At 62.2% G+C, this 12,818-nt stretch overlaps 1 protein-coding gene across 1 annotated transcript in view; it reads left to right on the top strand.

The window, feature by feature from the left end:
- Nucleotides 1-12,617, top strand: part of CFAP46 (cilia and flagella associated protein 46) — an 85,558-nt gene extending 72,941 nt beyond the window's left edge. The window contains exons 47-59 of the mRNA XM_031462060.2: nucleotides 81-262; nucleotides 697-821; nucleotides 1,559-1,638; nucleotides 2,699-2,860; nucleotides 7,686-7,756; nucleotides 7,859-7,919; nucleotides 7,990-8,025; nucleotides 8,436-8,538; nucleotides 9,213-9,325; nucleotides 10,363-10,444; nucleotides 11,055-11,191; nucleotides 11,273-11,353; nucleotides 12,100-12,617. Of these exons, the coding sequence (XP_031317920.2) occupies nucleotides 81-262; nucleotides 697-821; nucleotides 1,559-1,638; nucleotides 2,699-2,860; nucleotides 7,686-7,756; nucleotides 7,859-7,919; nucleotides 7,990-8,025; nucleotides 8,436-8,538; nucleotides 9,213-9,325; nucleotides 10,363-10,444; nucleotides 11,055-11,191; nucleotides 11,273-11,353; nucleotides 12,100-12,224 (1,358 nt within the window). The 3' untranslated portion in view covers nucleotides 12,225-12,617. The remainder of the gene's footprint in view (nucleotides 1-80; nucleotides 263-696; nucleotides 822-1,558; nucleotides 1,639-2,698; nucleotides 2,861-7,685; nucleotides 7,757-7,858; nucleotides 7,920-7,989; nucleotides 8,026-8,435; nucleotides 8,539-9,212; nucleotides 9,326-10,362; nucleotides 10,445-11,054; nucleotides 11,192-11,272; nucleotides 11,354-12,099) is intronic.
- The last annotated feature ends 201 nt before the right edge of the window (nucleotides 12,618-12,818 follow it).

The raw sequence follows: 12,818 nt of genomic DNA, 5'->3' as shown, positions 1-12,818 counted from the left end.
GGGAAGCTCTGCCCAGTTTGCCCCCCCTCGTAAATTCCACGTGGGCCCACGTTCCCAGCTTGGTCCTCTCTGCCCCAAAGGACGGCCTGCAAGGCCGTGTGTGGAGACAGCAGCGGTGTCTGCCTCCTCAGGCTCCTGCAAGGTGGCGCGGACAGCTGTGAGCCCGGCCGCCCTCTCCTGCCTGCTGGCCAGCGCCCAGCAGTTCCGAGAGCAGACCCAGGCTGAGGCGTCCAGTGAGGACGTGGCCCTGAGCTCAGGCTTGGTGAGGCCCTGAGCCTGGTGCCGGGGCTGCTCCCACCCTGCCGGGGAGCGGGACCCCAGCCTGGCTGTGGGACGGGGCGGGGTGGGGAGAGCTAGGTGAGGCCCACCACCCCGGGTGGCCTTCTGGCCCCCAGGCATGCTGGGCAGCCAGGCCGTGCTCCCAGCTCTTCCTGGAATCCTCGAGCCGGGTCTGGTGCAGAGCCTCTGTGATGCCAGCAGAGGGGTGCAGTGGGGTGGGGGTGCGGGGCCTCTCAGGGCCGTGGGCAGGTGAAAGGGAGGAGAGCGATCCACAGGGGCCTTGGGAGCCCCGTGCTGCCAAGCGGGGCCTTCCCTGGGGGCCAGGCCTGCAGGGCCTTGTCCATTCCCCCTGCCGCCTGAGGATTCTCCGTGGGCCCCAGACACCTTCTGATCGGGGTTGTCATTTTGGCTGAGAAGGACCCAGAAAGCGTGCACCTTGAGAAGGAAGGACGCTCACTGCAGAGATTCGCCGAGGTCGTGAAGGCCATGGAGGAGTACCTGAAGCCGCTGCTCCCACTGCTCAGCTGCCCCCCAGAAGCCCGGTACCTGCCGAGGGGCTGGTTCCTGAAGTGATTAGGGAGGGGGAGCCCCCTGCACTGGGGGTGCAGTGAGGGCGGGTGCTAACCATTGCCCACGTCTCAGGGTGGGGGTGCCCCCTCAGAGCAGACGGGGGGGGCTACGTCGCCTCGCTGGCCAGCAGGTGCCACAGCTGCAGGGAGTGGCTAGCGTTGTGGTGCACAGAGATGGGGGGCGGGCAGGGGGCTCGGCCTGAATGCCGACTCTGACCCCCGGAGTCCCGGGCCAGCCGAGTGACCGGCTGTGAGCGTGTGAAGGTCAGAGCTGTTTCCTCCGATGCTGCTCTTGCCTGGAAACCTGCATCTCAGACGCCGGCGCCGTGTGCTGAATGAGCTCCTGTCTGGGCTGAACCGCACGGTTCACGGGACGGGAGACGTGCACAGGCCCTTGGGGAACAGAAGCCTGGGCTCCGTCCCATCTGCCTCTGCTGAAAACCTTTCCTGGAGGCGTCCCCACCGGCCTCTGAGCCGCTGGTCCGGGTGTGGGTGGGAGAGAACAGGGCCGAGGGGCTTCGGTCTGGCCCCTCTGACCTGTTTCCGACGGGAAAGAAGGCAGAGCGGACAGACACGCGGAGTTCCCAGGTTTGCCCTTGGGTCAGAGCAGCCTGACTCAGTGCGTCTGCATCCGTGCCGGGCCTCTGCCCCCGTCCCGGCAAGACAGCCCCCAGCAGTGAGCCGTGGATTTTGGCGCCTTTGCCTTTCAGAGCACACATCCCCGCAGCTGTGGCAGATCCAGGAAAACCCAAGGGCAAAGACAAGGAGAGGAAGGCGTCCCTGCCCCAGGGTGAGTGGGGCCCAGGCCTGCTGACCACAGAGCCATCTGCCCTGCACTTGTGGCTGGGCCTCCCCCCGGCGCAGGGACCGCGGCCACTGACCAGCGCCCTGGGTGGGCTGCAAGCCACTCCAACTCAGATGCCCTGCCCTTCCGGGCACCCGGGCGGCCCCACATGGACAGAAACCATGGTGACATGACCATCACCACCCTGAGCGCACATCAGATGACAGGAGGGCCAGGGGGCCTCCCAGATTAGCACTTTGTTGATTCCCAAATAAAAGATGAAATGCTCCTGTTCTGGCCGCCCTGGGCAGAAGCGCCCCCTACAGGGCTGAGCTGCCGCTGTCTCCAAGGTGCCAGCAAATCTCAGAGCTGGCGCGTGGATCCCAGCAGAACGTGGGTCCCGGTGGAGCGTGTGGATCCCGGGGAAGCGTGGGTCCCAGTGGAGCGTGGCACGCGGGTCCCAGCGGCCTCTGGGTCCCTCAGAGCTGGGCTTGTGCAGCTGTCACGAACCTGACAACCTGGGGCCACTTTTGTGACCTGAGATTATGCCCCCAAAACTCCCCAGATGAAGACCCATGCTGGGTTTTAGGTAACTTGTGTTTTCAAATTCCACTGAAGTGTCTGGTGGCCTCGCCCTGTGCACGGGTTTCACCCATCACCAGAGCAGGGCTTCTCTGTGGTCACGGGAGAAGCTGCCACTGCCCTTCCTCTGAAGGAGCTGCCCCGTCAGAGGCCACGGCCCCTCTGGACCCTCAGGGAGGGGATTTGGCACAGATCTTTGTCCTTTGAAAGGGCTCCCTGGTCAGGAGGGGCAATGGCACCTCCAGGACCTGCCTCAGGAAGCACCCAGGACCCGACGTCCTTGTGACTGGGCTCTGTCCAGGTCCATGCTGTGACCTGGCCGCACCACCAGAACAAGCACCTGCCCCCCAGGAGGCTTGGCCATGTCTGGGAGCCATGCCGAGTACAGACTCCGTCAGCCAGACGGCCTTGGCAGTGCCGGGCAGACCCTGGGCCGTCAGCCCGTCCCCGTCCCGGTGACCTCAGCCACGTGCTCCGCCCACAGCGCAGCCCGAGGTCGTGGACAGCATCGTGCTGGCCGTGGACCGGCCCCTCCTGGAGCTGCCGCTAGAAGGGCTCCCCGTGTTCGGTGAAGGGATGATCTCCTCCGTGTCTCGAGAATTTTCTCTCCAGATGCTGTGGACGCGGCTCCGCACGGAGGAGACAGGTGAGCGCCACACTGACGCTTGGTTCTTACGTGGGAATATTTAAATGATGTTCACCATAAAAGAATGTGATTCTTGTCAAAAAACAGTTATCAGATTCGCCACATCTTTCGAGGCGCTGGTCATTCAGAGACACCTCGGGAGCACCTGCTGTGTGCCGCGTGTCCCGTGGGTGCCGAGCACACCCTGGAAAGAAGCTTAACGTCCTCTCAGCCTCACAAACTCCTGTTTCAAAGGAGGGGTGACAGTAAACTGGCAGCTGCCCAGTGAGTCGGCCATTACGTGGTGAGGGCCTGACTCGGCCTGGGGGCACTGGGGACCTGGGGTCACATCCTGTGACACAGATGTGCCCGGAGTGTGAAAACACTCCTGGCTCTGCCCTCGACCTACCTGCAGTTTCCTTCATGCTTGTGGCCCTACTAAGTATCAACTTAAATAAAAGACAAATGGATCAGACTGTTTTCATCCAAGGTGAGCTGACAGGGACCAAGTCTGCCCTTCCAGCTGGAACAACCACAATCCAGACAAAACACAGGGAACAACAGCCTTCACATCCTGGAGCCCAGGCAGTGGGGGACAGCGGCCCCCGAGAGAGGGGAGAAAGCCGTGGGCCCCAGCTCTCCACCTGGAAGGAGTCTGCGGGCCACAGCGTGTGCTGGGAGGGGACCAGGCAGAGCCCGGGGGTCTCCCCAAGGTGAGGAGGTGGGGGTCTGGGGGCCCAGGTGACTGGAGTTTGCAGGGCGGGTTCTGGGCGGGGAGGCTGCAGATGGTCCCCTCGGGTCTTCAGTGGACAGCCGGTCAGCGCAGGTGTGTGCAGAGACCACTCCCGGGTGCCGGGTCCAGGGACCAGAGGGTGCTTCCTCTGCACCAGGGAGACTGGCTTTAGTCCCAATGAACAGAACTTAAAAATAAGCCCCAAGGCATCAAATTATTTCCAGGCAACTTAACTGCATCTCAAAACAAAGCTCAGGGTACAGAAATAACACAATGTCCAGGACCCAACAAGGTGAACACAAAGTGTCTGACATCCAGTCAAAAATCACTGGCGTGCGAGGACCCGAGAGTGACACAGGTGACGGTCAATGGCATTGAGACCGTCCCCGTGACTGTGTCCCACGGCTCCAGGAGGTGGAGGAGAAAGGGGACAGAGACGTAGGAGGCACAAAACAGGCCCAGCTGGACCTCTGCTCGTGAGAGACGTGCCCTGGCAGCGTTAACCGCAGCTCAGCACCGCAGGAGAGGGGGCCGGGGGGCTTGGAGAAGTAACAGCAGGAGAAACTGGAGGCAAGGACGGAGCCCCAGGGAGCGCTGACTCGGCAAAGCAGCGTAGCACGCCTGAGACTGGCGTCTTCGCCGGTGGGGCGTGTGCCTGAGTTCTCACTGGCCAGGTTTCTCCCCAGCTTTGATGGACACGCAAACCCTACAGATCGAGTTCAGTGAACCCCGAACGCAAGAAACAGAACTACTCCAGGGACCGCTGCAGTCGGATGGATTAAAACGAGGGATTATTTTTAAAGCCGCCGGAGAGAAGAGGCGCAGTTTGTGCCCAGAAACAAGCACGAGGCTGATGCAGACCTCTCGGCCGACGCAGCGCGGGCGGACGGCGAGCGCCGCCTTCGAAGCTTTGGAGAAGCTGTCTGCCAGTGTGGGAATTCTGAAAGAGACTCTCAAAGCAGCAGCGAAACGCTTCCTCAGAAGCAGAGAAGCCGAAAGCAGTCGCGCCCAGAAGTGCTGCAGAGCGTCCTCCAGGCAGAAAACAGAGGAGGCCCACGTCGACACGGAGAGAGAAGCACCACCAGACACTGGAAGTCCGGGTCAATACAACGCTTTTTTCTTAATCTGAGACCTCTTCAGGAGCTTCTGACAGCTCAGAGCTGAACCAGGCCAGCGGGGTGCTGCGGGGCCTCACAAGGCGTGAACGGAAGCCACAGGGCAGCGAAGGCCGAGGGACGATGGAGCCGCCAGCCCCATGCGCAGGGGGCCTGGTGCCGGAGCGCAGGCCTGATGGCCTAACGATGTGGCCAGCGCAGCCCCTGAAAAGCGAGACGGGCGCGGCCGCCGATGCCCGCACGGAGACCGTGAAGTGGAATCGTGAACAGCACTCGGCTGATCACAAAAAGGCAGAAGAAGAGGGGCCGCGGAACAGAGAACGGGTGGGACGAACAGAGACAAGCAGCCAGGAGGGCTGTCTCACCCACCCCGCCGACAGCCACATCTCTGCCAGGGGTCAGAACGGCCCGGTTAGAAGGCAGAGGTCACCTTCGAGAGTGCAAGCGCAGGCTCCAAGACGCGCTTCCCCAGGAAACCCCGCTGCCGTGGAAGGAGCTGTCAGGGACGGGGCAGGAAGGGGCCGGGCCCGCCCCGCTGTGGCCGGGCGGGCGGGGGCCGCGGGCACCCCTGCCCTGTGAGGCGGAGCCCCTTCCGCGTTTTGCGGCCCCTCTGATGTCCTCGTCTGCTCCAGTCTTCTGCCAGTTTTTCTGTCGGGTTCTCTGGGCCTTGTTCTTCAGGTTCGCAGGGTCTCCAAACGTACTTCGGAGTAACTTCCGATCGTTAGCACGAGCTGCGGCCGTGCCCTCCACGCAGCAGCTTGTCTTTCCACCCTCCTAAGCGGTGCCTCTGGATGAGCCAAGTATCCTGACGCAGTCCTGTGTGTCCTCCTCCTTCTGGCGCTTTGGGGGTCTTAAAAACTTTTTTTTCTTATCTGAAGATGATGAAGATATTCTGTGATATCTTCTAAACATCTTTTTTTGCCTTTCATGTTTTTATCTACCTTCCCTCTGAAATTGATTTTTGCGAACAGCCTGAGGTGAGGTCTAAGTCCCTTTTTCCCGCGTGAGCACACAGCCGTCCACACACCGTTACCAGGAGGGCCTTCCTTGCTCTGCTGCTCTGTGTCACCAGCGTTGTCTGGAAGGACACAGCATCGTCCCATGCGGTCAGCAGAGTAACGGCCCCAAAGACGCCCACGGCCTGGTCCCCAGACCCTGAGAGTGTGTGACCTGACAGGACAAAAGGGACCGCTCAGTGAGGGGTCCTGGATGGGGAGCTGGTCCTGGACTGTCTGGGTGACCCAGTGTCCTCTCAAGGTCCTGGAAGGGGAGGAAGAGGACCCTCGAGAGACTGAAGGTGCTGACGGGGTGGGCTGTCCTCCAGCCTCTGCAAGCGACCGGCGCTGCCCACGCCTCCAGTTTTAGAACACACTTCTAAATCTCTCATGGGACACAGAAGAAATGACCTCAGGAAGGTCGAAGGCTGACTGTTACTACAGCAGAATCAAGAAGGACCTTTTAGCTTTTAACGTTCACATTAGGAGAAAGGTTGGAGACTTTACGCTAAGGCCTTAATTCAAGAAGTTAGAGCAAGAATAGGAAAAATACCTCAAGGAAAGCAGAGGAAAGGCTCCCAAATGCACACGAGCAGACAGTGCGACGCAGAAAGCACTGGGCACTCGGCAGGGAGGACGCGGCGCGGGCAGAGCGTGCACGGGGCCCTGGGCTCAGCCCAGCACCTCCCTTAAAAGATAAGTAAAAATAAATAAACCTAAGTACCCCCCCTCCTCCTCCCACCAAAAACAGAAACAAAATTGGTTGTTTGGGAGAAAAAAACCTCAAAAAGCCTCACACATCCCTGTGAGGAGGATCAAGAAAAAAGCAGCGAAGGCGCAGATGAGCAGTATGAGAGAGAAAATAGACATAAACTGGAGGCGCATCAGTGACTTACAGACAATAGGAGGATATTATGAACACTCTCGTGGCCATATACTCAAAAGTTCAGGCAGAGTGGACGAAGTCCCGGGAGCAGAGCTCAGGGACCCACGAAGGAAAGCGAAGCAGCAGCCGCTCCGCCAGGAAGAGCGGGGGGTCCACGTCCCCACAGACAGCGTTTCGGTTTCGCCATGTCTTTTGTTGCATTTTTTAAGAAACCGTTTGCATCGGTCTGTACAAATCTCCCCAAGTAGAAAAAATGAGAGAAAAAGCCGCCTCCCCCGGTCCTTCCACTGGCCGGTCCATGCCGTGCCCCCAGGCTGCTCAGGAACAGCAGGTGAAGAAAGAGGAATGGGACATTTCTTCAGCCCGTCTGACCGAAAACCTACAAATGTCACAGGTGAACAGATCGAAGTAAAAACAAACTTACACGCATCTCAGATGATGTGGGGGAGAAGCATTTGCTAAAATGCACGGATTCATAACGGAAATGCTTAGCAAACTAGGAACACAAAAAGGTACCTCATCCTGACGGAGGAATCCATCCAAATCTCAGTCAGGCTGCCTCCTCCCAGGGCCCCCGGAAGCATCTCTGTAAAGGTGGGGCTCAGCCAGAGCCCCACTCAGCTCCCATTCTGTTTCCTGCTGGAGGCCCCAACAGAAATGAAGGAAACTCATTATTTTCACTTACCTCCACCGGAACAGTGAGGTGTAGCAAGGGGACAGCTTGTATGTGCAGGAGGCAAAGGAGCCAGCAGCCCAGCCCCCTGTGGCTGGGCCACTGCAGCAGACACACTGTGGAGTGCCCAGCGTGGTGTGTGAATGGTCAGTTGAGTGGGCCTGGGAACCTCTGGCAACCGTTCCTTTCTTGAGGTCTCCTGGCCTGGGCCTTCCCAGCCCTGTAAGCCTTTACGTTTGAGAGATTACTGCCATTTCAACTTTACAAAAATTAAAATCAACTGTTCACAATATTTCTTGTTTTTTTTAATGGAGATGAAATTCACATAATGTAAAATTGACCATCCTAAAGTGAAGAATTCAGTGGCATTTGGAGCATTCACATGTGTACCACCACCTCTGTCTGGTTCCAAGACATCACCACTTCTCATTACTGTCTTAACAGAGGGGAACACGAAAAAAGAGGCCAGAGGCAAAGACCACAAGAAGAGAGGCCCGGCAAAGAAGGGCCCGAAGGTAGGTGGTGGCGGCCCCGCGGGGAGCCTGGGGCCCCACTGCCAGCTCTGGACCTGAGGCTGTCCTGGGACGCGTCCCTGAGGACCCCATCTGTCCTCGCAGGGCAGCGTGCCCCGGATCATCCCCACAGACTGCATCACCATCGACTCGGACAACTTCAGATGTATCCTTTGACGGCTTGGCCACCCAAACCCCTGAGCCCGTGGCCCTGTGTCTCCTTAACCAAGGCCCAGTCATGGTGGACCCCTACGAGGAGGCCCAGGGCACAGGTGAGAGCTCCCGCAACACGCCACACGCCACACGCCACCCACGGCCTGGACTGACCTGGCCCGCGCCCAGGCAGCATGGACTGGGTGCCTGGGCCTCTGTCCCACGGAGGTCACCTCCTGCTATGCTGACCGTGGGGGGACGGACACTCGTGTGCCCGACACCCGGCCCTCACCGTCTGCAGCCGGGTCAGGACATGAGTGAGATGAACCCCTGAGGACGGGCACCGGGGGAGCCACTGCGGCTCGAGAACGGCGTCCTTTGGCTCCTCTCTTGAGAGTTGGGCTGTAAAGCCCTCCACGAGGAGGGAAGGGGCTCTGCCTGTGAGGGGCCACGGCCCGCGGCACCCTGCCCCGCCAAGGACGCACACCCCTCAGTGCTCCCGTATCTCATGGGCCAGTTCTGGTTGCAGAAATGCTGACTCCTGTCTCCGTAACCCGGGAGATTTTGGAAAGATTCCGTGATACCTTCACTGCGAGATGGGCGGGCCATCTGGGAAAGAAGAACTTCCCAAGGTCCGTATCTGGGTTCCCAGGGCGCCAGCCTGCAGAGTGGGGCTGTGCCGCACCAGCCGGAGGGGGCTCTGCACACGGGCCCCTCCCCCTCCCCCAAGGCTCCCTTCTGCCCTGATCCCCTCATTCTGTCCTGTCAACGCCCTCCAGTGCCTCGGTCCTCGCAGTGCCTGGCTGAGGACCTGGGCCCCCAGGGGTGTGTGTGACCCTGCACGAGGGCCCGCGGCCAGTGCAGCGCAGTGTGTGTGTCCTGACTCCCAGGTGGGGCCTCCAGGAGCGGGTTGGGCTCTGGGGGCTGAGCTCCGGGAGGAGTGGGGCCGAGCCTGCAGGGGGGCAGGGCGGTGAGCTCCCCCCACCCGGCAGGGACGCGGCCCCAGTGGGTGCCCTGGGGGCCTGGGCTCCGCGGCTGGTGGGCAGGCCCTTCTAGCCCCTCTCAGGTTCGCTGCCCGGGAGATGGGGCTCATTCCCGAGCCCCGAGGTCCATTCTCAGGAGAGTCCCCCGAACCAGCCGCCTGGGGACCCCGCAGGCACTGGGAGGGTGAACATGGCTCTGTGTCCACAAAGAGTGCAGAGGAGGCCGCACCGCGGGTGCTGTCTGCTTGGCCAGCGTGTCGGGCAGCTGTGGGGCCTGTTCCTGCCGCCTCCTGCCCACCAGGTCCTCTCTCTGGCCCCTGCAGCCAGGCCGAGTGGGAGCAGCTCCTGGGCAGCTGCCAAGGCTTCTTCTTCTACGGGATGGAGACCTTCCTGTCCCACGTGATGGTGGAGAGGCTGGCCGCCATGAATTTGCAAGGTGACCCCGGGAGCCTGAGTCTGCCAGACCCGCAGGCACAGGTGGGGTCCGCGCAGGACAGAGCGGGGCCCCTGTGTCTCCTCTTGGGTCTCATCAGGTGTCTCCCCGTCCTCTGATGAAGGCTGGGGGCCACTTCAGGAAGGCACAGGGGGCCTCTGCTCAGGCCCCCTCCTCCATTTCTCTGAGAGGCAGGGCCAGGGTCCGGAGCTGGGGGTCAGCTCTCCAGGGGTTGGGAAAGCTGGGCCCAGCCGCCCCTCGCCTGTCCTTCTAGGTGGAATACGGGCCCCCAGTGCCGTCGTCCCGTCTGCTGGAGGCAGTGCCCCCAGCGCCCCCCACCCCCCACCCCATGAGGCCTGCCCGTGCTTGACCTTCTTCTGGGGAGATTGCTGGGTGGGTGGCCACTGTGCACAGTTGGGGAGCCTTTTCAGGGGCCCCTCACAGCTGGCCCCTACCCATGAGCGTGGCTCCACTAAGGGTGGCACCACGGGCACGTGGACACTTGTCCTGTGGTCAGGACGCCTGACCCGCCCCTGTCACCTGGCTCCCCACAAGCTGTCCGCTGGGGGGACCCATATACTCCAGGGGAGGTAGAAACAGGCCTCTTTGAAACTTTAATTCCCACCTTCTCGAATGAGATGGCGAATGAAATAGAAGCACTCACAGGCTCATAGCCCTGCAGGGCTGACAGCGTCACCAACCAAAGCCTGTCCTCCCCGGAGGCGGACCTGCACACCACAGCCCAGCGCTGCGTCCCGACACTGGCCCTCCTGGGTGGAGGCTGGGAGCCGAGGCCCCTGTGCGGGGCAGGGAGGGCTGCCTGCCCCTCCCGTTGCCTGGCCTGGTCGCCTAGGGGAGTGTGGAGGGGGTGGGGCCCTGAGGCAAATAATGCCCGTGCGGCCAGTGCAGCCCAGAAAAGGGACGTCAAGTCCAAGTCCCAGGCAGGTGGGGTGGGTTTCTGTGGTCCACCCGCACCACGGGCGACACCACCCGCCTGCAAGGACCCCCAGGGCGCTGAGCCGCCCTCCTGTGACCCACAGACTGCCAGATGATGGTCCTGCTGGACCTGACGCGGTCCCACACGAGCATGCGGCGGCGCCTGGAGTCCTCGGAGAACAGGAGGTGCCTGGCGTCCCCTCTGCACAGGCTGCACCTCGCAGCCCGGCCCACGGGCAGCTGGGGCAGGCAACAGGGCATGGGGTGGGGAATCTGAGCCATGGGTGTGCCGCTGGGGAGCGCGGGGGACACGGCTGTCTCTGCACCGTGACTGTGTGGGGGCTCCATGCTCTGCCCCAGACCCTTCCATGGCAAAGCCCCCTGGGGGTGGGGGTGGGGAAAGGGCGGCTCCAGCAGCAGACCACAGGCCGGCTGGGACTGAGCCCGGAGACAGAGGACACCCTGGCTTCAGAGCTCACATGTCACATGCCACCCCAGGGCCTCTGTGGGCTGCGGGCTGAGCAGGGACCACCCGTGCCTGGGGGCGCTTCCCTCCTGGCTCCACCCCATGGCTGGGGGCCGTCCGGAGGGACTTGGCTGGACTCAGAAATGACCTTTCTTGTTAAATGTTGCTTAATGGTGTGTGGGGAGGATGGGCAGGATTCTTGATGCTGTCAAGAACCTTAAGAGCTATCAGCCCAGATACATGTCCCCACGTGGGGTGCTCGGGCTGTGGGTGGGGGAGGGCTCGGGCTGAGCCCCTGGGCGCCACCCACGGGAGCCCGGTCCCCTGCAGTGCACTCCAGCTGTCCCTGGAGGAGCCCGTCCAGACTGCCATCCTTCTGAGTCTAGTGGGGGTCCGCAGCATCGTGGCGAACCAGTGGCCGACGGTCCTGCAGGACAATGCGATGCGGGCCAGCGTCCTGTGGGAGAGTGAGTCGTGAGGGGACCCCGGTCCAGCCTGGTTCCCTCTGGGCCTCCCAGAGGCCCGTCTGAGGGACTTCTCTTCCCCAGATCTGCTGGCAGTTGGCAAGTCCATCGGGAGAACGACCCACCTCCTTCAGAAGATGGGAGCCGGTGAAGCGGCTGACCGTGGTAACCAGAGGCCACCCTCCTCACTTGTCCATCAGGCTGTGTGGCTGCCACCTCCCAACCGCTGCCCCTGCAGCCCTGCAGCCCTGCAGGGCGGGGAGCCTCCGAAGGCCAGCACGCGCTGACAGCGTCAGCCTCCCACGGGTCCTGGCCGTAGCGAGGTCTGGCGTCAAAGGTCGTTAGGGGGAAGCACACAGCACACGGGTCAGGAGAGCTGCTAATTTATCTTCAGAACAGTTCAGGCCCCACAAATTCTAAGCCCTGGTGTGCTTTCTGGATGTGAGGGAACCACCCACCGCTCCTCCAGGGCAAAGGCAGCCCTGATCCCACAGGGGGCAGCAGCGTCACGCACGGGTCCTGCTGTAAAACCTTGCATGCTGCCTGAGCAGGAGCTCCAGCCGCAGGTTGAAGGGCCGGTCTGAGGGAGGTGTGTCCCAGCATGATCCAGAGTCATGGCGTCTTCGGGACACAGGGCGCAAAGGGCGCTTCAGACTCAGAGTCACAAGGTCCACGGTGGTGGGGGCGGGCTGCAGGGGGCCAGAGAGAAATGCTTGTTGAGTGGCTGAGCAAGCGATGGAGTGAGAGAGTGGGCGGGTGGCCTTGGGGCCGCCGCCTGGAAGGACGGGCAGCGGGTCCTCGCCTCTGGAGGGAGGCAGAGCCAGCAGCGCCCTCCCCTCCCTCCCACTCCCCCTACGCGCCCTGAGCCCGGGGATCCCGCGTCTCACAAGCCCCGTCCATGCTCCCCACAGACGAGCCTCTACAGACCTGGAAGGACAAGCTGGCACTGCTCCGGCCACAGCTGCAGGGCGCAGAGCGGCTCCCCATCGCCCTCAACATGGTCCTCTATGGGCTGCCGCACCAGGCCATCGTGTGACGGGGCCGCCTTCTCCCCCAGCCCCTCCCCGCAGGCTCAGCATTTCCCTCCTGGACCAGTGCTTCCCCTTTCTGGGGTCTCCCCAGTGGAGCCCCTCCTTCAGTGACCTCCCACCAGGCTGTCAGGCAGGGACTCCACCCCTCCTTCTGCACAGCACGGCACCTGCGAGTCTCCACCCTGAAGCCAGGGGGCCCAGGGAAGGGGCTGGGTGGTGTGGGCGAGGGGGAGGAGTGTGTCCCGCTGACCCTAGAGCTGCCTGGACCTTCAGGCCTTCGGCTGCTCCAGGCTCTCCCTGTGCGGGTGCTGGGCGGAGGACCCGCCTCCCGCAGGCCGCAGCAGGACGAGGCTGGTTGTTGCCCCCCCCCCCCAGCCTTGCGCACCCTGGCTCTGAGTTGTTGAAGTGCTTCAGTAAACAGCTAAGTCAGCCTCTGAGCTGTGTTTCTGTGACCCCGGAAGCAGTGGCCAGCCGTGGCTCTGTGCCCCTCGCCCCATGCACCCTACCCCGCCGCCAACGCCGGCGCCTTCCCACCCTCAAACCTCAGAGGGAAGGAACTGGCTGTGCAGCACGCGCCCCCAGGCCTGCGGCCCAGCTTC

Source organism: Camelus dromedarius, chromosome 8 (genome assembly GCF_036321535.1).
Source record: "Camelus dromedarius isolate mCamDro1 chromosome 8, mCamDro1.pat, whole genome shotgun sequence".
NCBI classification, from domain to species: Eukaryota; Metazoa; Chordata; class Mammalia; order Artiodactyla; family Camelidae; genus Camelus; species Camelus dromedarius.
The sequence above is the reverse complement of the archived record's forward strand: the minus strand, read 5'-3'. Positions and strand labels throughout refer to the sequence as shown.